This window comes from Haemorhous mexicanus, chromosome 3 (assembly GCF_027477595.1).
Source record: "Haemorhous mexicanus isolate bHaeMex1 chromosome 3, bHaeMex1.pri, whole genome shotgun sequence".
NCBI lineage: Eukaryota > Metazoa > Chordata > Aves > Passeriformes > Fringillidae > Haemorhous > Haemorhous mexicanus.
In genome coordinates, this window is record NC_082343.1 from 116,833,911 (window position 1) to 116,851,867 (window position 17,957).

The window sequence follows — 17,957 nt, forward strand, 5'->3', positions numbered from 1 at the left end:
GCACGCGCCGCTCTCTGACGGACGCTTTCGCGGTTGATCTACGCATGCGCAGTGACATTTTCCGTACGCTATTAGGGCCGCCCTCTCACACGCTGTTCTGTTTTCCGTACGCTGTCATGGCCGCTTCGCGCACGCGCAGTTTTGTTTTCCGTACGATATCATGGCCGCCCTCTTTACGCAGTTCTGTTTTTCGTATAGTGTCAAGCTCGTTCTACGCATGCGCAGTAATGTCCCTGTGCAGCGTCACGGCCATTTTGCGCACGCGCAGTGGGATTTCCGTACGTTGTCATGGCCGCTCGCAGACGCGCAGCTCCCTTTACCCGCTGCTCCGTAGCTGCTCTGCGCATGCGCATTCTCCGCACGCAGCCCTGACGTCATTACGCACGACCCCTTCCCGGCCGGGCCTTCCCTGAGGAGGAGGCGGCGGAACCCCGGGACGAGCCCGGGAAAAACCGGGAAGAAACCGGGAAAAATCCGGGAAAACGGGATAAACCCGGGATAATCGGGAGCGCCGGGACCAGCGGGATCAGCGCAGCGCCCGCGCCGCCGCAGCCATGGTGTTCTACTTCACCTCCAACGGTGAGCGAGGGAATTCCCGGGAATTCTCGGGGAATTCCCGCCCAAATCCCCTTTTCCCGCGAATTCCCGCTGCAATTCCCGCCCTTCTCCCAAATTCCCGCCCTTTTCCCCGCGTCCCCTCTGGAATCTCCGCAGTTCCCGGGATTTCGCCTTTTCCCGAGGTTTTCCTTCGGGATTTTTGCCGCGAGCTCCGGAATTCCCGAGGGAGGACAAATCCCGGGAATGTTCCCGCCAGGACTTCCCGGTAAAAAGCGGGCATGGCTCCACAAAATCCGGGAATTCTCCTTGAATTACCAGTTTGGAGCCGAATTTCGGGGGCCGACTTTCCTGGATTTTCCAAGAGAGGGGAATTTCTGGAAAAAATTGGGGATATTCTGGAATTTCCGGGAATTCCAGAAATTCCGCGGGATTTTGGGAATTTTCCCAGTTTTCCCATGGCTCCATTCCCGAGTTTTCCATGGATCCATTCCTGGGTTTTCCCCGGGTTTTCCATTTCTGGGGTCCATTCCTGGGTATTCCATGGATCCATGCCTGGTTTTCCTTGGATCCACTCCCCATTTCCACTGATCCATTCCCAGGTTTTCCATTTCTGGGATGCATTCCCTTTTCCCCATTGATCCAATCCCGGTTTTCCATGGATCCATTTCTGGTTTTCCCTGGGGGTTCCCATGGATCCATTCCAGGTTTTCCATGAATCCATTCCCAGGTTTTCCCCCTGTTTCCCATGGATCCATTCCCGGGGTGTTTCCATGGATCAGTTCCCACTTTCCTTGGATCCATTCCCAGTTTTTTTCCCGGATTTCCCATGGATCCATTCCCGTTTTCCATGGATCCATTCCGGGTCTTCCACGGGGTTCCCATGGATCCATTCCTGGGTTTCCATGGATCCAATCATGGTTTTCCATGAATCCATTCTGGGTTTTCCATGGATCCAATCCTGGTTTCCATGGATCCATTCCTGGGTTTTTCCCCAGTTTCCCATTAATCCATTCCCAGGTTTTCCATGGATCCATTCCCAGGGGTTTGCATGGATCCATGCCTGGTTTTCCATGGATTCATTCCCGGGTTTTCCATTTCTGGGATTCATTCACGGTTTCCCATTGATCCAGTCCTGGATTTTCCTTGGATCCATTCCCAGGTTTTCCCCCTGTTTCCCAAGGATCCATTTTGGGTTTTCCATGGGGGTTCCCATTGATCCATTCCCGGGTTGTTTCTGTTGATCCACTCCCGGGTTTTCCATGGATCCAGTCCTGGTTTCTCATGTATCCAGTCCTGGGCTTCCCATGGATCCATTCCCAGGAGTTTCCATTGATCCAATCCCAGGTTTTCCACGGATCCATTCTCAATTTTCATGGATCCATTCCCCATTTCCATTAATCCATTCCAGGTTTTTCTGGGTATCCCAAGGATTCATTCCCATTTTTCATGGATCCATTCCCTGGTTTCCATTAATCCATTCCCCATTTTCATGAATCCATTCCCAGGTTTTCCCTGGTTCCCATGGATCCATTCCCATTTTTCATGGTTCCATTCCTGGCTTTTTCTGGGTTTCCATGGATCCATTCCTCATTTCAATGGATCCATTCCTGGGTTTTTCCTGAGTTTTTCCCAGGTATTCCATGGATACATTCCAGTTTTCAATGGATCCATTCCCGGGTTTTCCCCAGTTCCCATGGATCCATTCCCAGGAGTATCCCTGGATCCATTCTCGGGTTTTCCCTGGTTCCCATGGATCCATCCCATTTTCCCTAGATCCATTCCTGGGTTTTCCGTGGTTCCCATGGCTCCATTCCCAGGGGTTCCAATGGATCCATTCCCGTTTTCCCTGGATCCATTCCCGGGTTTTCCCCGGTTCCCATTGCTCCATTCCCATTTTCCCTGGATCCATTCCTGGGTTTTCCGTGGTTCCCATGGCTCCATTCCCCATTTTCCCTGGATCCATTCCTGGGTTTTCCCTGGTTCCCATGGCTCCATTCCCAGGGGCTCCCATGGATCCATTCCCGTTTTCCCTGGATCCATTCCGGGTTTTCCCCGGTTCCCATGGCTCCATTCCTGTTTTCCATGGCTCCATTCCTGGGTTTTCCCCGGTTCCCATTGCTCCATTCCCATTTTCCCTGGATCCATTCCTGGGTTTTCCCCGGTTCCCATGGATCCATTCCCCATTTCCCTGGATCCATTCCGGGTTTTCCCCATTTTTCATGAATCCATTCCCATTTTCCATGGATCCATTCCTGGGTTTTTGCCTGGTTCCTATTGACCCATTCCCCATTTTCCATGGATCCATTCCTGGGTTTTCTGTGGTTCCCATGGCTCCATTCCCGTTTTCCCTGGATCCATTCCCGGGTTTTCCGTGGTTCCCATGGCTCCATTCCCATTTTCCCTTGATCCATTCCGGGTTTTCCCCGGTTCCCACGGCTCCATTCCCGTTTCCATGGATCCGTTCCGGGTTTTCCGCAGCCGCTGCCGCCGTCTACACGATCTACATGGGCAAGGACAAGTACGAGAGTGAGTGCGGGCACCGGGAACGCCCCGGGAACCTCGGGAATTATTGAGGGAGTCAGTCGCGGGATTTGGGGGGAATTTGGGCAATTTGTGGGGGGGAATTTTGGGATTTTTTTGTGAAATTTTGGGGTTTTTTGGGGGGATTTCTGGGGAAATTTTGGGATTTTTTGGGAGAATTTTTGGGGAATTTTGGGATATTTTAGGGGGAATTTGGGGATTTTTAGAGGGGAATTTTGGGATTTTTAGTGGGATTTTTGGGATTTTCTGGGGGAATTTTGGGGATTTTTTGGGGGAATTTTGGGATTTTTTTGTGGAATTTTGGGTTTTTTTGTGGGAATTTTGGAGATTTTATTTGAGGATTTCGGGGGTTTATTTTGGGAATAATTTGGGAGTGTTTTTTTTGGAATTTCAGGATTTTTGAGGGGCGGGGGGGAACTCCGGGAATTAATTTGGGAATTTGAAGGATCGTTTTGAGAATCTTGGGGATTTTTCTGGAGGACGGAATTCTGTGGCTGGATTTGGGATGGGAATCCTGGGATTTGGGGTGAGAATCCGGGACTTTGGGTGGGAATTCCTGGATTTGGGATGGGAATGCTGGGATTGGGGCAGGAATTCTGGGATTTGAGGCAGGATGTGGGGCTGGATTTGGGGTGGGAATCCCAGGATTTTGGGGCTGGAATCTCGAATTTGGGGCGGGAGTTCTGGGATTTGGGATGGGAATGCTGGGATTGGGGCAGGAATTCCAGGACTGGAGGGTTGAATTTGGGGCTGGAATCCTGGGATATGGGGTGGAGATTTTGGGATTTGGGGTGAGAATCCCAGGATTTGGGGTGGGAAATCTGCGATTTTAGGGCTGGACTCGGAGTGGGAATCTGGGATTTGGGATGGGAATTCCTGGATTTGGGATGGGAATGCTGGGATTGGGGGTTGAATTTGTGGTGGGAATTCTGGGATTTGGGGCAGGACGTGGGGCTGGATTTGGGGTGGGAACCCCGGATTTTGGTGCTGGTTTTGGGGTTGGAATCTCGAATTTGGGGATGGAATTCTGGGATTTGGGGCAGGATTTGGGGCTGGAATCCTGGGATTTGGGGTGGAGATTTTGGGATTTGGGGGGAGAATCCTGGGATTTGGGGTGAGAGTCTGGGATTTTAGGTGGGAATTCCTGGATTTGGGATGGGAATGCTGGGATTGGGGCAGGAATTCCAGGATTGGGGGGTTGAATTTGGGGTGGGAATTCCAGGATTTGGGGCGGGATGTGGGGCTGGAATCTGGGATGTGGGGCTGGATTTGGGGTGGGAATCCCAGGATTTTGGGGTTGGAGTCTCGAATTTGGGGCTGGAATTCTGGGATTTGGGGCTGGAATTCGGGCGTTAGGATGGGAATTCTGGGATTTGGGGCAGGATTCCCGGATTTGGGGCTGACCCCGTTCCCGCTCCCGCAGACGAGGACCTGATCAAGTACGGCTGGCCCGAGGACGTCTGGTGAGCGCCGGGATCCCGGGATTCCCTCGGGAATGGGAGAAGGAGCCCGGCTTCCTCTGGATCCCATTGGATTCCCCTGGATCCCATTGGATTCCCCTGATCCCGTTTCTTCCCTGGATCCCATTTTTTCCTGACCCCGTTTGGATCCGATTTCCCCCCTGGATCCCGTTTGTTTTCCTGGATCCCGTTTCGCCCTGGATCCCACTGGATTCCCCTGGATCCTGTTTGTTCCTCTGGATCCCGTTTTTCCCATGGATCCAGATGGTTCCCCTGAATCCCACTGGATTCCTCTGGATCCTCTTTGCTCCCTTGATTCCCCTTCTTTTTCCCTGGATCCCATTTCCCCCTGATCCCATTTGGATCCCATTTCCCCCTGGCTCCCGTTGGTTTTCCCGGATCCATTGGATTCCGCTGGATCCCACTTGGATCCCATTGGTTCCTCTGGATCCCATTTTTCCCATGGATCCCTGACCCCGCATGAATCCCATTTTTCCCTGCACCCTGCATGTTTACCTGATCCCTTTTGGATCCCATTGGATTCCCCTGGAATTCCCGGAATTCCCAGCTCAGCATTCCCGGGCTGGCTCCAGGTTGGAATTCCTGGGATTCCTGGGCTGGGCTCTGGGTTAGAATTCCTGAAATTCCCAGCTCAGCATTCCCAGGCTGGCTCCCAGGTTAGAATTCCCAAAATTCCCAAAATTCCTGGGCTGGCTCTAGGTTGGGATTCCCAGAATTCCTGGCCCAGTTTTCCCGGGCTGGCTCTGGGTTAGAATTCCTGAAATTCCCAAAATTCCTGAGCTGGCTCTGGGTTAGAATTCCCAGAATTCCCAAAATTCCTGAGCTGGCTCTGGGTCGGAATTCCCGAAATTCCCGGAATTCACGAAATTCCTGAGCTGGCTCTGGGTCGGAATTCCTGGAATTCCCGGCGCTATTCCCGCTGTCCCGCAGGTTCCATGTGGACAAACTCTCCTCAGCCCACGTCTACCTGCGGCTGCACCAGGTAATGCCGGGAAAATCTTGGGGAAAATCCTGGGAAAAATTGGGGAAAATCCTGGGAAAAATTGGGGAAAATCCTGGCAAAACTTGGGGAAAATCCTGGGAAAAATTTGGGAAAACCCTGGGGAAAATTGAGGAAAATCCTGGGAAAAACAGCAGGAAAATCTCAGGAAAAACTGGGTAAAATATTGGGAAAAATTGAGAAAAATCCTGGGAAGGATTTGGGAAAAACTTTGGGAAAATCTTGGGAAAAATGGAGGAAAATCTTGGGGAAAATTGAGGAAGATCCTGGGGAAAATTTGGGAAAATGTTGGGAAAAATTGGGGAAAATCTTGGGAAAAATCTCAGGAAAAATTGAGGAGAATCCTGGGAAAAATTGTGGAAAATCTTGGGAAAAATCTCAGGGAAAACTGGGTAAAATATAGGGAAAAATTGAGAAAAATCCTGGGAAAGATTCGGGAAAATCTTGGGAAAAAATTGAGGAAGATCCTAGGAAAAATTTGGGGAAAATTTGGGAAAATCTCGGGAAAAATCTCAGGAAAATCTTGGGAAAAATTGAGGAAAATCCTGGGAAAAATTGGGGAAATTTTTGGGAGAAATTGTGGAAAATTTTGGGAAAAATTGAGGAAAATCCTGGGAAAATTTGAGGAAAATCCTGGGAAAAATTTGGGAAAATCTTGGGAAAAACCTTGGGAAAAACCTCAGGAAAAACATCAGGAAAAATTCGGGATATTCCCTGGGAACCTGTGGGAGAAACAGGGGGAAAAACCTCGGGAAAAATCTCAGGATATCCCCATGGAAAGCACAAGAAAAACCTTGGGAAGTTGGGGAGATGGGGCTGGGGAAGTGGGAATTTTTGGGAATTTTGGGGAATTTGTGGGAATTTTGGGGAATTTCGGGGAATTTTGGGGAATTTGTGGGAATTTTGGGGGATTTTTGGGAATTCTGTGCAGGGCCAGACCATGGACGACATCCCCAAGGAGGTGCTGAGCGACTGCGCCCACCTGGTGAAGGCCAACAGCATCCAAGGTACCCGGGGAAATCCGGGAAAATCCGGGAAAATCCAGGAAAAATGGGTGAAAAGGGGAAATCCTGGGAAACCCCCAGGAAATCCCAGGAAAAATGGGAAATTCTGGGGAAATATCACAAAAAAACGTCAGGCAGTTCTCAGGAAATCCCAGGAAAAAACAGGAAATTCTGGAGGGAAAAAGGGAAATTGTGGGAAATCCCGGGGCAAAATGGGAAAAACCGGGGAAATCCCTAGGAAATTCCAGAGAAAAATGGGAAATGGGAAAAATGGGAAATTTCCTGGGAGATCCTGGGAAAAAAGCCCTGGGAAATGGAGGAAAATAAAAACCTGGAAAATTCAGGAAAGAGAACCTGGAAAGTTCTGGGAAATCTCAGAAAAAATGGGAAATCCCAGAAAAAAGACAGCCAGGAAATTCTGGGGGAAAAAATGGGAAATTTTGGGAAACTCTGGGGAAAAATGGGAAATTTGGGGAAAAAATGGGAAAAAAATGGGAAATTCGGGAACAAAAGGGAAATCCTGGGAAAACCAGAGAAATCCCCAAGAAATCCCAGGAATAAATGGGAAATTCTGGGGAGAAAAATGGAAAATCACAAAAAAACCCCTTGGGAAATCTTCAGGAAATCCCAAAAAAACCGGCTGCAAGCTGAGCTCCGTGACCGTGCTACACCCCAACTTTTACCATTTTTTTCCCATTTTTTCCCATTTTTACCCGTTTTTGCCCCGTTTCAGGGTGCAAGCTGAGCTTAGTGATGGTGCTTTACCCCATTTATCAGTTTGATCCCATTTTTACCATTTTTGCCTGTTTTAGCCCCATTTTTGCCCCATTTTCAGGGTGCAAGCTGAGCTCGGTGACGGTGCTTTACCCCATTGGATCCTGTTTAATGCCGGTTTTGCCCGTTTTTTCCCTTTTTTTTCCCATTTTTGCCTGTTTTTGCCCCGTTTTCAGGGTGCAAGCTGAGCTCGGTGACAGTGCTTTACCCCATTTATCAGTTTGATCCCATTTTTTCCCGTTTTTTCCCGTTTTTGCCCCGTTTCAGGGTGCAAGCTGAGCTCGGTGACGGTGCTTTACCCCATTTTTTCCCATTTTTTTCCCGTTTTTTCCCATTTTTGCCCGTTTTTGCCCCGTTTCAGGGTGCAAGCTGAGCTCGGTGACGGTGCTTTACCCCATTTTTTCCCGTTTTTTCCCATTTTTGCCCATTTTTTCCCGTTTTTGCCCCGTTTTTAGGGTGCAAGCTGAGCTCGGTGACGGTGGTTTACCCCATTCTTTCCCATTTTTGCCCGTTTTTTCCCATTTTTGCCCGTTTTTGCCCCGTTTTCAGGGTGCAAGCTGAGCTCGGTGACGGTGGTTTACACGCCCTGGAGCAACCTGCGCAAAACGCCCGACATGGACGTGGGGCAGATCGGCTTCCACCGCAGCAAGGACGTGAGTGCGGGAATAATCTGGGAATGGGAATGGTCTGGGAATTTGGGAATGGGAATGGGAATGTGGGAATGGGAACGGGATCAGATCGGCTTCCACCGCAGCAAGGAGGTGAGTGGGGGAATAATCTGGGAATGTGGGAATTTGGGAATGTGGGAATGGGAATGGGAACAGATCAGCTTCCAGCGCAGCAAGGATGTGAGTGGGGGAATAATCTGGGAATGTGGGAATGGGAATGGGAATGGGAATGGGAACAGATCGGCTTCCACCACAGCAAGGACGTGAGTGGGGGATGGGAATGGGAATGTGGAAATTTGGGAATGTGGGAATGGGATCAGATCAGCTTCCACCGCAGCAAGGACATGAGTGAGGGAATAATCTGGGAATGTGGGAATTTGGGAATGGGATTGGGATTGGGAATATGGGAATGGGGCACATCGGCTTCCACCGCAGCAAGGATGTGAGTGAGGGAATGTGGGAATGGGAATTGGGAAATGGTAATGGGAATGTGGGAATGGGAATAGGAATGTGGGATTTGGAATGGGATCAGATCGGCTTCCACCGCAGCAAGGACGTAAGGGATGGGAATGGGAATTTGGGAATGTGGGAATGGGAATGGGAATGGGAACAGATCGGCTTCCACCGCAGCCAGGACATGAGTGAGGGAGTGTGGGATTAGTCTGGGAATTTGGGATCAGGAATATGGAATGGGAATGCGGGAATAATCTGGGAATGGGAATGTGGGAATGGGAATGGAAACAGATCGGCTTCCACCACAGCAAGGACGTGAGTGAGGGAATGTGGGAATGGGATTGGGAATGGGAATGTGGGAATAGGAATGTGGGAATGGGAATGTGGGAATGGGGATGGGAATGGGAATAGGGAAATGGGAATGGGAATATGGGAATGGGAATGGGGAATTTGGGAATGGGGAATTTGGGAATGGGATTGGGGAATGGGAATGGGAACAGATCGGCTTCCACCACAGCAACAACATAAGGGATACGGGAATTTGGGAATGTGGGAATGGGAATGGGAATGGGAACGTGGGAATGGGAATGGGAACAGATCGGCTTCCACCGCAGCAAGGACGTGAATGGGGGAATAATCTGGGAATGGGAATGGGGTGGGAATTTGGGAATGGGAATGGGAATGGGAATGGGATCAGGTCGGCTTCCACCGCAGCAAGGACGTGAGTGAGGGGATAATCTGGGAATGGGAATGTGGGAATGGGACTGGGATTGGGAATGGGAACAGATCGGCTTCCACCGCAGCAAGGACGTGAGTGGGGGAATAATCTGGGAATGGGAATGGGAATGGGAATGTGGGCATGGGAACGGGATCAGATCGGCTTCCACCGCAGCAAGGATGTGAGTGAGGGATGGGAATGGGATTGGGAATGGGGAATGTGGGAATGGGATTGGGAATGGGAATGAGGCAGATCGGTTTCTACCGCAGCAAGGACGTGAGTGAGGGATGGCAATGTGGGAATGGGAATGTGGGAATTCGGGATTGGGAATGGGAATGGGAATGGGAACACATCAGCTTCCACTGCAGCAAGGATGTGAGTGAGGGAATATGGGAATGGGAATTGGGAAATGGGAATGGGAATGTGGGAATGGGAATAGGAGTGTGGGAATGTGGGATTTGGAATGGGATCAGATCGGCTTCCACCGCAGCAAGGACGTAAGGGATGGGAATGGGAATTTTGGAATGGGAATGGGAATGTGGGAATGGGAATGTGGAAATGGGAATGTGGGAATGGGAATGGCAACAGATCGGCTTCCACCGCAGCAAGGACGTGAGTGGGGGGATGGGAATGTGGGAATTTGGAAATAATCTGGGAATGGGAATGTGGAATTGGGAATGGGATCAGGTCGGCTTCCACCGCAGCAAGGATGTAAGTGATGGGATAAATTTGGGAATGGGAATAGGAATGGGAATGGGAATGGGAACAGATGGGCTTCCACCACAGCAAGGACGTAAGGGATGGGAATGGGAATTTGGGATTGGGAATTTGGGAATGGGATCAGACCAGCTTCCACTGCAGCAAGGACGTGAGTGAGGGATAAATTTGGGAATGGGATCTGGGAATAGGAATGGGAACAGATTGGCTCCCACTGGCACAAGGATGTGAGTGGGGAATGGGAGTTTGGGAATAGATTTGGGAATGTGGCTTTGGGAACAGATTGGCTTCCACCGCAGCAGGGACGCGGGTGAGGGACGGGAATAAATCTGGGAATGTGGGAATGGGAACAATGGGAATCCACTGGGGAATGGGAACAGTGGGAATGTGGGAATGGCCATTGGGAATGTGGGAATGGGAGCCTCAGGAGCTGGGAACACCGGGAACATCCCCACATTCCCAGTTTCCCCACAATTCCCGACACAATCCAGGACTGGGACGTTTTTCCCGTTGGGAGCAGCCCCCGTTCCCGGCTTTCCTGCAATTCCCGGTTTTCTGCAATTCCCGCCGTCCCCAGCAGAGAGCAGCACCGGGACGCGGCTCCCGTTGGGAACATTCCCAATTCCCGGTTTTCCTGCAATTCCCAACATTCCCAGCACAAACTGGGATCGGGGTCTTTGCCCAGTTTGGAAACCCCACCCCTTTCCCAGTTTTTTCCCCGGAATTCCCGCTTTTCCAGGCGCACATGCCAGCAGCGGAGCGCGACGCCCCCAATTCCCTTTTGTTCCTCTTTTTCCTCGAGATTCCCAGTTTGATTCCCATTTTTCCAGGAATTCCGGGTGCGCTCGGCGCCACTGAAACGGCCGAGCAGCGCACTCCCTTTAATCCCAGCTCTATCCCCGTCTAATTCCCGGTTTTCCCAGGGTAATTCCTGTCCTTCCCAGTGTAATTCCTGGTTTAATCCCAGTTTAATCCCGGTTTAATCCCAGTTTAAGGCCGGTTTAACCGCCGTGGCGCAGCGGGAGGCGGAGCAGCGCACTCCCATTAACCCCTGGTGCAATCCCGGTTCTATCCCGGTTCAATCCCAGTTTAACCCAGTCTAAGCCCGGTTTAAGCCCGGTTTAACCCCAGTTTAACCCAGTCTAAGCCCGGTTCAATCCCGGTTCAATCCCAGTTTAACCCAGTCTAACCCCGGTTTAAGCCCGGTTCAACCCCAGTTTAACCCAGTCTAACCCCGGTTCAATCCCAGTTCAACCCCAGTTTAACCCAGTCTAAGCCCAGTTCAATCCCAGTTCAACCCCAGTTTAACCCAGTCTAACCCCGGTTCAATCCCGGTTCAACCCCAGTTTAACCCAGTCTAACCCCGGTTCAATCCCGGTTCAACCCCAGTTTAACCCAGTCTAAGCCCAGTTCAATCCCGGTTCAGCCCCAGTTTAACCCAGTCTAAGCACGGTTCAGGCCCGGTTTAACCCCAGTTAAACCCAGTCTAAGCCCGGTTCAACCCCAGTTTAACCCAGTCTAACCCCGGTTTAAGCCCGGTTCAACCCCAGTTTAACCCAGTCTAACCCCCGTTCAATCCCAGTTCAACCCCAGTTTAACCCAGTCTAAGCCCAGTTCAATCCCAGTTCAACCCCAGTTTAACCCAGTCTAACCCCGGTTCAATCCCGGTTCAACCCCAGTTTAACCCAGTCTAAGCCCAGTTCAATCCCAGTTCAACCCCAGTTTAACCCAGTCTAACCCTGGTTCAATCCCGGTTTAACCCCAGTTTAACCCAGTCTAAGCCCGGTTCAATCCCGGTTCAATCCCAGTTTAACCCAGTCTAACCCTGGTTCAATCCCAGTTCAACCCCAGTTTAACCCAGTCTAACCCTGGTTCAATCCCGGTTCAACCCCAGTTTAACCCAGTCTAAGCCCGGTTCAATCCCGGTTCAATCCCAGTTTAACCCAGTCTAACCCTGGTTCAATCCTGGTTCAACCCCAGTTTAACCCAGTCTAACCCCGGTTCAATCCCGGTTCAATCCCAGTTTAACCCAGTCTAACCCCGGTTCAAGCTCGGTTCAACCCCAGTTTAACCCAGTCTAACCCCGGTTCAATCCCAGTTTAACCCAAGTTTAACCCAGGCTAACCCCAGTTTAACCCCAGTTTAACCCAGTCTAACCCCAGTTCAACCCCAGTTCAACCCCAGTTTAACCCAGTCTAACCCCGGTTCAATCCCGGTTCAATCCCAGTCTAACCCCGGTTTAAGCCCGGTCTAACCCCATGAGGTGCGCTCGGTGCCGGTGGAGCGGCGGGAGGCGGAGCAGCGCGCTCCCAGTTCCCAGTTTAACTCCCATTATTCCTGGTGTAATTCCCGGTGTAACCCCAGTCTAATCCCCGGGTTAGGCCTGGGCTAAGCCCCGGTTTAAGCCCGGTTTAACCCCAGTTCAGGCCCGGGCTAAGCCCCGGTTTAAGCCCGGTCTAACCCCATGAGGTGCGCTCGGTGACGGTGCAGCAGCGGGAGGCGGAGCAGTGCCCTCCCAGTTCCCAGTTTAACTCCCGGTGTAACCCCAGTTCAACCCCGGTTTAACCCCGGTTTAAGCCCGGTTCAGGCCCGGTCTAAGCCCGGTCTAACGCGGTGCCAGGTGCGCTCGGTGCGGGTGGAGCGGCGGGCGGCGGGGCAGCGCACTCCCGGTTCCCAGTTTAACTCCCGGTGTAACCCCAGTTCAATCCCGGTTTAACCCCGGTTTAAGCCCGGTTCAGGCCCCTGCTAAGCCCCGGTTCAGGCCCGGTTTAAACCCGGTTCAGGCCCGGTCTAAGCCCGGTCTAACGCGGTGCCAGGTGCGCTCGGTGACGGTGGAGCGGCGGGCGGCGGAGCAGCGCCCTCCCAGTTCCCAGTTTAACTCCCGGTGTAACCCCAGTTCAATCCCGGTTCAATCCCGGTTTAACCCCGGTTTAAGCCCTGTTCAGGCCCGGTCTAAGCCCGGTTTAAGCCCGGTCTAAGCCCGGTCTAACGCGGTGCCAGGTGCGCTCGGTGACGGTGGAGCGGCGGGCGGCGGAGCAGCTGCGGCGGCTGGAGCGGACGCGCGTGGAGCGGTTCCCGGACCTGGCGGCGGAGCGGGAATGCCGGGACCGGGAGGAGCGGGGGCGGCGGCGGGCGGAGCTGCAGGAGCAGCGGCGGGAGCAGCGGGAGGAGCTCCGCAGGAAGAGGGAGATGGAGGAGCTCCGGTGGGAATCTGGGAATGCCGGGAATTCAGGGAATGCCGGGTGGGAATGTCGGGTGGGAATTCCCTGAATGTTTGGTGGGAATGTTGGGAATGTTTGGTGGCGGCACCGGGAGCAGCGGGAGGAGCTCCGCCGGAAAAGGGAGATGGAGGAGCTCCGGTGGGAATGCCGGGAATGTCTGGGAATGCCAGGAATTCCGGGAATGTCGGGTGGGAATCTGGGAGTGTTTGGTGGGAATTCCCTGAATGCTTGCTGGGAATGTTTGGTGAGAATGTTGGGAGTTTAGTTGGAATGTCTGGGTGAAAACGTTGGGAATGTTTGGTGGGGTTGTTTGTTGGGAATGGTGGGAATGTTTGGTGGGAATGTTGGGAATGTTCGGTGGGAATTTCAGGAAGGTTGGTAGGAAATCTTTTGTGGGAATGTTTGGTGAGAATTCTGGGACTGTTGGGAATTCCAGGAGTGTTTGGGGGCAACGTTGGGAATGTTGGCTGGGGATGTTTGCTGGGAATGCCAGGAATGTCTGGTGGAATTCCAGGAATGTTTGGTGGGAATGTTTGGTGAGAATTCTGGGGATACTGGGAATTCCAGGAATGTCTGGGGGCAACGTTGGGAATGTTTGCTGGGAATGTTTGGTGGGAGTGCCAGGAATGTTTGGTGGGGAATTCCCAGAATATTTGTTGGGAATGCCGGGAGTGGTGGGAATGTTTGTTGGGAATGTTTGGTGAGATTTCTGGGAATGTTGGGAATTCCAGGAGTGTTTGGGGGCAATGTTGGGAATGTTTGCTGGGAATGCCGGGACAGTGAGGAGATGGAGGAGCTCAGGTGGGAAGGAATGCCAGGAATTCCAGGAATGTCTGGTGGGAATGTCGGGAATGCTCGCTGGGAATGGTGAGAACGGTTGGTGGGAATTCCGGGAATGTTTGTTGGGAATGCCAGGATTGGAACTCCGGGGGTTTTTCCAAGGAGAATCCCGGCTTCGGTCAGGGAGTGGGGCCTGGGAGTGCTGGAATTGCCTCTGGAATTCTCTCCGGAATCGAGTCTGGAATTCTCTCTGGAATAGCGTTGGAATTGCCCCTGGAATTCCCTTTGGAATTACCCCAGCTCCCTCTGGGATTCCCTCTGGGATTCCCTCAGTTCCCTCTGGAATTTGCTCTGGATTGCCTCTGGAATTGCTCCTGGCATTTGCTCTGGAATTCCCTTTGGAATTCTCTCTGGAATTGCCTCATTTCCCTCTGGAATCCCCTTTGGAATTGCCCCTGGAATTCTCTCTGGAATTGCCCAAGGGATTTGGGATTCCCGGGATTCCCTTGGGAGCTTCCCTGAGCTCCATAAAGACGGGGATTGAAGGAAATCCGGGAATTTCCTGGGATCCAGGCTGGGAAAGGCAGGATTGGGAATTCCCCAGGATCCGGGCTCAGAAATCTGGGATTGGGATCCCGAATCCGGGAATTTCCAGCTGGGAGATCCCAGAGAACAACCTCAGGAAGAGGGAATTGCAGGATGACAGACGAGGGGCGGAATTCCAGAGGGGAAAACCCTCGGGAATTCTGGGGTCCGCCCCGGGGTTTCCGGTGGGAATTCCCCCAGAATTCCGGGATAATTCCGGGAATTCTCCCTGCAGGAGCTACTCGTCCCTGATGAAGGCCGAGAACATGTCCTCCAACCAGGTGAGGGGAATTCCGGGAATGCCTCAGGAAAGGGGTGGGGGAAACGGGAATTGTGGGGATCATGGGGGGGATGGGAAATGCGGGATTGGGAATGGTGGGATTGGGAATCATGGGATTAATGGGATTGGGAATGGGACTGGGAATGATGGGAGGAATGGGAATGATGGGATTGGGAATGATGGGAATGGGATGGAAATGGGAATGATGGGGAAAATGGGATTGGGAATCGTGGGAATGGGAATGGGACTGGAATGGGGAAAACGGGAATGATGGGATTGGGAATGATGGGATTAATGGGAATGGGAATGATGGGGAAAATGGGATTGGGAATAATGGGAATAATGGGCAAGATGGGAATAATGGGAATAATGGGATTTGGAATAATGGGAATGGGATGGGAACGGGAATGGGAATAATGGGATTGGGAATAATTGGAATGGGAGTGATGGGAATGGGATTGGGAATAATGAGAGGGATGGGGAGAACAGAAATGGGAATGGGGATGGGAATGATGGGAATAATGGGATTGGGAATAATGGGATTCAGCATAATGGGAAAGGGATTGGGAATGGGACTGGAATGGGGAAAACAGGAATGATGGGATTGGGAATGATGGGTAGGATGGGAATGATGGGGATAACGGGAATGGGAATAATGGGATTGGGAATAATGGGATGGGAATAACAGGAATGGGGATGATGGGAATGATGGATTAATGGGAATGGGAATGATGGGATTAATGGGAATGATGGGAAAAGAGGGATGGGGATGGGATTGGGAATAGTAGGGAAAATGGGAATGGGAGTAATGGGAATGATTGGAGTAATGGGATCGGAAATGGGATGGGAATAACAGGATTGGGAATAATGGGAAAAATGGGAATGGCAGGAATGGGAATGAGAATGGGAATAATGGGATTGGGAATGATGGGAAATATGGGAATAATGGAAATGGGGATAGGAACGATGGAAATGATGGGAATTATGGGAATTATGGGATTGGGAGTAATGGGAATTATGGGATTAGGAATGGGATGGGAATTCCATTCCATGGGATGGGAATAATGGGATTGGGAAGAATGGGGATGAGAACGATGGGAATGAATGGGATTGGGAATAATGGGAACAACAGGAATGGGAATAACGGGAATTGTGAGAATTCCCGGAGCTCCAGAAGCCTAAGTGTCCCCATGGGAATTCCCACATTCCCAAAATCCCAAAGTGTCCCCCATTCCCAATTCCCAATCCCACTCTCCCCGCAGGACGGGAACGACTCCGACGATTTCATGTGAGGATCCCTCCGGAATTCCCAGGAAAAGGAACTCGGGCTCCGGCCCCGCTTCTCCCGGACTTTGGGGGGGAAATTCCCGGGAATGTCGGAGCCAACAAAGCCTGGGATCTGCCGGGGCCGCCTCTGGAATTCTTCCCCCGGGAAAAATGGGAAAAAAACCAGGAAAAACAGGGGGAAACTGGGAAAAAACAGGAAAACTGGAGCAAAACCTGGAAAAATGCGGGAATACTGGGAAAAACTGGGAAAAAACAGGAAAACTGGAGAAAAACCTGGGAAAGCTGGGAAAAATGGGGGAATACTGGAAAAAAATGGGAAAAACTGAGGAAAACTGGGAAACAACAGGAAAAAACTGGAAAAACTGGGTAAAATGGGAGAAAACTGGGAAAAATGGGGGTATACTGGGAAAAAATGGGAAAAACTGAGGAAAACTGGGAAACAACAGGAAAAAGCTGGGTAAAATGTGAGAAAACTGGGAAAAAGTGGGAAAAAACTGGGAAAAACAGAGGGAAAACCAGGACAAACAGGGAAAACTGGAAAACAACAGGAAGAACAGGGAATTCCCCCAAATCTTCCCCAATTTCCCAGAAATCCCATCGGGATGTTCCTGGCACGTCCTGGGGCTCAGCCCTCCCCAATTCCATAAAATCCTCCCCAAATCCCATTGGGATGATCCCAACCCTTCCCGGGGCCCAGCCCCCACCCAGTTTCCCAAATTCCCCAAAATCTTCCCCCAAATCCCATCGGGACATTCCTGGCTTTTCCCGGGGCTCAATCTCCCTCAAAATCCACCCCAGATTCCCACAAATTCTATCGGGATGATCCCAGCCTTTCCCAGGACTCTGACCCCCCCAAATCCTCCCCAAATTCCCACAAATCTCATTGGGATGATCCCAGTCATTCCTGGGGCTCAGCCCCCCCCCCAAAATTCCCCCAAATCCCGCCCGAATCCCCCCAAATCCCATCGGGATGATCCCAGCCCGGTCCCATCCCTGCCATGAGTTCCTGGTCTCAGCCCCCCCAAAATCCACCCCCCAAATTCCCCAAAATCTCCCCAAATCGCCTGGAAACCCCCAAAATTCCCCCCAACCCCCCCAGAATTCCCAAAAATTCCCCCCCCCCAGATTCCCCAAAAAAACCCCAAATTCTCTCCCAAAACTCCTCCCCCTAAAATTCCCGAACATCCCCCCAAAATTGTCGCCGTTCTGAAATTCTCCCAATTCCCCCGAAAATTCCCCAATCCCCCCAAATTCCCAGTGATCTCCACGCCCCAAATCTTCCCCCAAATTCCCAAAAATCCCCCCAAAAATCCCAGATTCCCCCCTGCTGTTTTCCCATTGGCCAGGCCCGGAATTTGGCATCCCCTGAATCTGGAATTTGGGGTCCCCTAAAACCGGGATTGGGGATCCCCCTAAAGCCGGGATTTGGGATCCCCTAAAGCTGGGATTTGGGGTCTCCTAAAACCGGGATTTGGGATCCCCTTAAACCGGGATTAGGGATCCAGATCCAGGATGAGGGAGAGGAGAACGGGAACCCCTAAATTTGGGATTTGGGATCTCCTAAATTTGGGATTTGGGATCCTGGATGAGGGAAGAGTGGGAGCCCCAAAACTGGGATTAGGGATCCCTCTAAATCCGGGATTTGGGGTCCCCTAAAACCGGGATTGGGGATCCCCTAAATGTGGGATTTGGGATCCTGGATGAGGGAAGGGGAGTGGGAACACAGAGCTGGGATTTGGGATCCCCTAAATCTGGGATTTGGGTCCGGGATTCGGGATGGGATCCCCCAAAGCCGCGATTCAGGATCCCCTAAAAACCGGGATTTGGGATCCGGGGCTCGGAGCGCTCCCACTTCCCGCTGCGCTGTCCCGGAATTCCTGAAATTCCCAG

The 17,957-nt window shown here is 51.7% G+C and overlaps 2 protein-coding genes across 7 annotated transcripts; both read left to right on the forward strand.

Annotated features, from left to right (window-relative positions):
* The first annotated feature begins 359 nt into the window (after positions 1 to 359).
* CCDC25 (coiled-coil domain containing 25) lies at positions 360 to 16,187 on the forward strand. Of its 6 annotated transcripts, XM_059843165.1 has the most exons (9): positions 365 to 579; positions 3,037 to 3,084; positions 4,523 to 4,562; positions 5,511 to 5,562; positions 6,512 to 6,587; positions 7,908 to 8,011; positions 12,915 to 13,117; positions 14,736 to 14,781; positions 16,043 to 16,187. In XM_059843165.1, exons 1-9 carry the CDS (start codon positions 555 to 557, stop codon positions 16,070 to 16,072), a joined length of 624 nt encoding a protein of 207 aa, XP_059699148.1. In that variant the 5' UTR covers positions 365 to 554; the 3' UTR covers positions 16,073 to 16,187. The 6 variants fall into 6 exon arrangements, with proteins under 6 accessions (XP_059699151.1, XP_059699153.1, XP_059699149.1 ...); XM_059843168.1 differs by lacking the exons at positions 3,037 to 3,084; positions 4,523 to 4,562 and having other exon boundaries at positions 360 to 579; XM_059843166.1 differs by lacking the exons at positions 12,915 to 13,117; positions 14,736 to 14,781; positions 16,043 to 16,187 and adding an exon at positions 12,731 to 12,906 and having other exon boundaries at positions 363 to 579.
* On the forward strand, positions 586 to 3,030 carry LOC132325631 (uncharacterized). Its single transcript, XM_059843164.1, has 2 exons — positions 586 to 1,228; positions 1,263 to 3,030. The coding sequence occupies exon 2, from the start codon at positions 1,931 to 1,933 to the stop codon at positions 2,834 to 2,836; it is 906 nt and encodes a 301-aa protein (XP_059699147.1). The 5' UTR covers positions 586 to 1,228; positions 1,263 to 1,930; the 3' UTR covers positions 2,837 to 3,030.
* Positions 16,188 to 17,957: the final 1,770 nt, after the last annotated feature.